The 3,206-nt window shown below is 51.8% G+C and overlaps 1 protein-coding gene across 1 annotated transcript in view; it reads right to left on the bottom strand.

Moving 5' to 3' along the window:
- Positions 1-2,597, bottom strand: part of LOC116091831 (WAP four-disulfide core domain protein 6B-like) — a 3,658-nt gene extending 1,061 nt beyond the window's left edge. Inside the window, exons 1-2 of the mRNA XM_031373282.1 lie at positions 2,579-2,597; positions 2,038-2,169 (exon numbers count right to left, since the gene is read on the bottom strand). Coding sequence (XP_031229142.1) covers positions 2,038-2,169; positions 2,579-2,597 — 151 coding nt within the window. The remainder of the gene's footprint in view (positions 1-2,037; positions 2,170-2,578) is intronic.
- Positions 2,598-3,206: the final 609 nt, after the last annotated feature.

Genomic DNA, 3,206 nt, shown 5'->3' with positions numbered 1-3,206 from the left:
CTTCTGTCCACTGCTCTTTTTGTCTAGCGCAGAGCTGTGCTCCCAGTTCTGTGAGAGCTGTGACCAGTCACTTGAACCGCTTTGGTCTCGGTTTTCTCATCTGCAGGAGGGTAACACAAAGTACCACCTTATGTGTTGGGACAGGACCTTTGCAGGAGCAGATGCGGCCATTGCACACAGCTCTTTCGTCGCTTCTCCTCAGCATGTTGATGATCTTGCCTCACAAATGTTCCTGCTTTCTTTCCTTTTGCCAGGTATCCATCTAAATGCAAACCTCTCCAGTCTACTGGGCGTCAGGTTCCAGAGTAACTGATCCACTAGCTCATGGCAGAGTTGTCCCCCAACCCCATGTCCTCCCTCTCTACAGCTTCTCTTGTTTGCTGCTCCTAACACGCATCCTTTCAAACTTGTGCCTGAAAGTCACCAGAACCCCAGCAGACCACAGCCAGGAGTTGGATCACAGGGAGGATGAAAGGCAGCCCTGAAACTCCCTCCTTCATCCAGCTTCACCCTCCACTTGCCAGCGTTTCCAGTCCTGATCACATCTTCTAACCCAGAACCTTCCCATGAGCACTTGCTGGTGTCTGTCAAGCTGTTCCTCCCCATATCTGCCTGCACACTACCCATCCTTCAGTTTCCAAGGCCTGTATACCTTTCCCAGGAAAAGCTTTCCTGCCCACAGTGAGCAGGTGGAGCCCTCAAGGGTGTCCCGAGCACCCCAAGAATTTGTTGACTAGTAACACTGGGGGAATGATTTCGATGGTCTTTTGTAAGATTCAAGGATGTGTGAGAGAACAGAGAATAGGGGGCCAGAAGTGAAAGAGAGGACAGAGGCCTGGACAAATAAGCCAGGAGACTCCACACCTGCCTCATAATACACCCACACCTGCCCCATGGTACACACACACCTGCCCCATGGTGCACACACACCTGCCCCATGGTACACACACACCTGCCCCATGGTACACACACACCTGCCCCATGGTGCACACACACCTGCCCCATGGTGCACACACACCTGCCCCATGGTACACCCACACTTGCCCCATCTTACACACACACCTGCCCCATGGTACACACACACCTGCCCCATGGTACACACACACCTGCCCCATGGTACACACACACCTGCCCCATGTTACACCCACACCTGCCCCATGTTACACACACACCTGCCCCATAGTGCACACACACCTGCCCCATGGTACACACACACCTGCCCCATGGTGCACACACACCTGCCCCATGGTACACACACACCTGCCCCATGGTACACACACACCTGCCTCTTGTTACACCCACACCTGCCCCATGTTACACCCACACCTGCCCCATGTTACACACACACCTGCCCCATGGTGCACACACACCTGCCCCATGGTACACACACACCTGCCCCATGGTACACACACACTTGCCCCATGGTACACACACAACTGCCCCATGGTACACACACAACTGCCCCATGGTACACACACACCTGCCTCATGCTATCCTATAGCCAGACATACTGTTGGTGTTTGATGAGTCTTTCATAGCTACTGGGCATCTCAGAACAGCACCATGGAGCAGCTACGGGATCACATGACCCAGTACCTACATCCATCTTTTGAAAACCGAGTCCAAATTGGAAAAGCCAGGGCTGGATCAATATTTCATTTCTAAGAGCACTGACTGCCCTTTCAAAGGACCTGGGTTCAGTTCCTAGCATCTGCACAGCAGCTCATAAGCATTTGTTTTACCAATTTCAGAGGTCATGATGCCCTCTTCTCTCCTCCATGGGAACTGTATGGATGTGGTGCATACTGTATTCATGCAGGCAAAGCATATTTACACAGAAAATAATCAGTCTTCAAAGAAAAGGCAATATTGTTCACTTCAGATACTTGAGGAAAAATGAAAAAGGAGGACACTCTCCCTGCCCAGCAGTGTCATCACTCAGACACCGTGAGAATCTGGGTCACACAGGAAACCTCAGTGACCCAGAAGGCACAGCAGTGACAGAGTAGGGCAGGAAGCAGGGGACAAGACACGCACCTTCGCTGAGGTCCAAGCATTTCTTCCCACAGGCGAACAGGCAGCACTTCTGGTCTGCTGGACACTGTTTGTGTCGGGAGCACTGGTCTCTTTCTTCAATCTCACACTTTACTTTATACTTTGGGCATCTTCCTACAGAGGAGAGGATGTGGTCCCGTGAGGGGTTGAAAGAGATTGTTCTTCCTTCCCAGTCCCACCGCACCCCTGCAGAGTTCAGGAAGCTTGTTAGCCCCTACCTGTCACTAGGAGGAGGCACCCCTCAGCAGCTCAGGGTTTTCACAACATTGCCTACATCTCCAACTATAATGATTCTGGCATCTAATCTCCAGGACCTTCTATATCGCTCTCTCCACTACCTATAAGATTCCCCAGAAGGGTCCACCCCGTTGGGACTATTCTGAGCTTTGTCCTTGATTGGCCCCTATAGCTCTCACTGTTTGCCTAGATTGTTGTTTTGAAGGTTAATGTAACAAAATTTGAAAAGCCTTGGTCAAACAAGGTGCCTGGGTTAAATGAACAGTGGGTCATTCTGACGAAGTACTTCCAGGGCACTTGGCCATTCTCCTCGTTCCTCACTCCTCACTACACAATTATGAGTGGGCCTGGTCAGGGTTGCACACACAGAAGAGAGGATCCAGAGCATGGGGAGGCTCCATGGACTCGTGCAGAGTCACACAGCTCCCGAGGAGTGGACCCAGAATTTGCAGCTCTCACGTGACCTCCTAAGCATCCACTTTCTGCCACTGCCCATCTACTGCTCAGAATCTCTGTGCTTCATCATGCTAAGGGACTCCTGGTGGCTGCTCTTTAGCACACAGGGAAACTCCTCTGTGACACAGGAGAGCTTTGGGGGAGCTGCAGCTGGAGGTTTGGGAGCTGATGGGGTAGTGCTAGGAAGAGGCTGGGCCTCAGTGGAAATTGCTTTGGCTAGTTAATCCCCATGTCTGTTTAATGCACACTAGTCCCAGCACTTCCATGAAGAATTCTTTATAATGGTGGGGAGCCAGCCACCACAGACGAGGAGCTGTGTCCAGCCAGGCCATCTTTCCAGGATATGGGGAAACACTGACTCCAAACATCACCCCACCAGGACCTGGGGCGGAGGCAGGGGAGGCACTGTCACCTGCAGTGTGTTTTGTTCTCTAACCCCATCAAGTTTCTTCTCTCCA

Source organism: Mastomys coucha, unplaced genomic scaffold, assembly GCF_008632895.1.
Source record: "Mastomys coucha isolate ucsf_1 unplaced genomic scaffold, UCSF_Mcou_1 pScaffold15, whole genome shotgun sequence".
Classification (NCBI taxonomy): domain Eukaryota; kingdom Metazoa; phylum Chordata; class Mammalia; order Rodentia; family Muridae; genus Mastomys; species Mastomys coucha.
The sequence above is the reverse complement of the archived record's forward strand: the minus strand, read 5'-3'. Positions and strand labels throughout refer to the sequence as shown.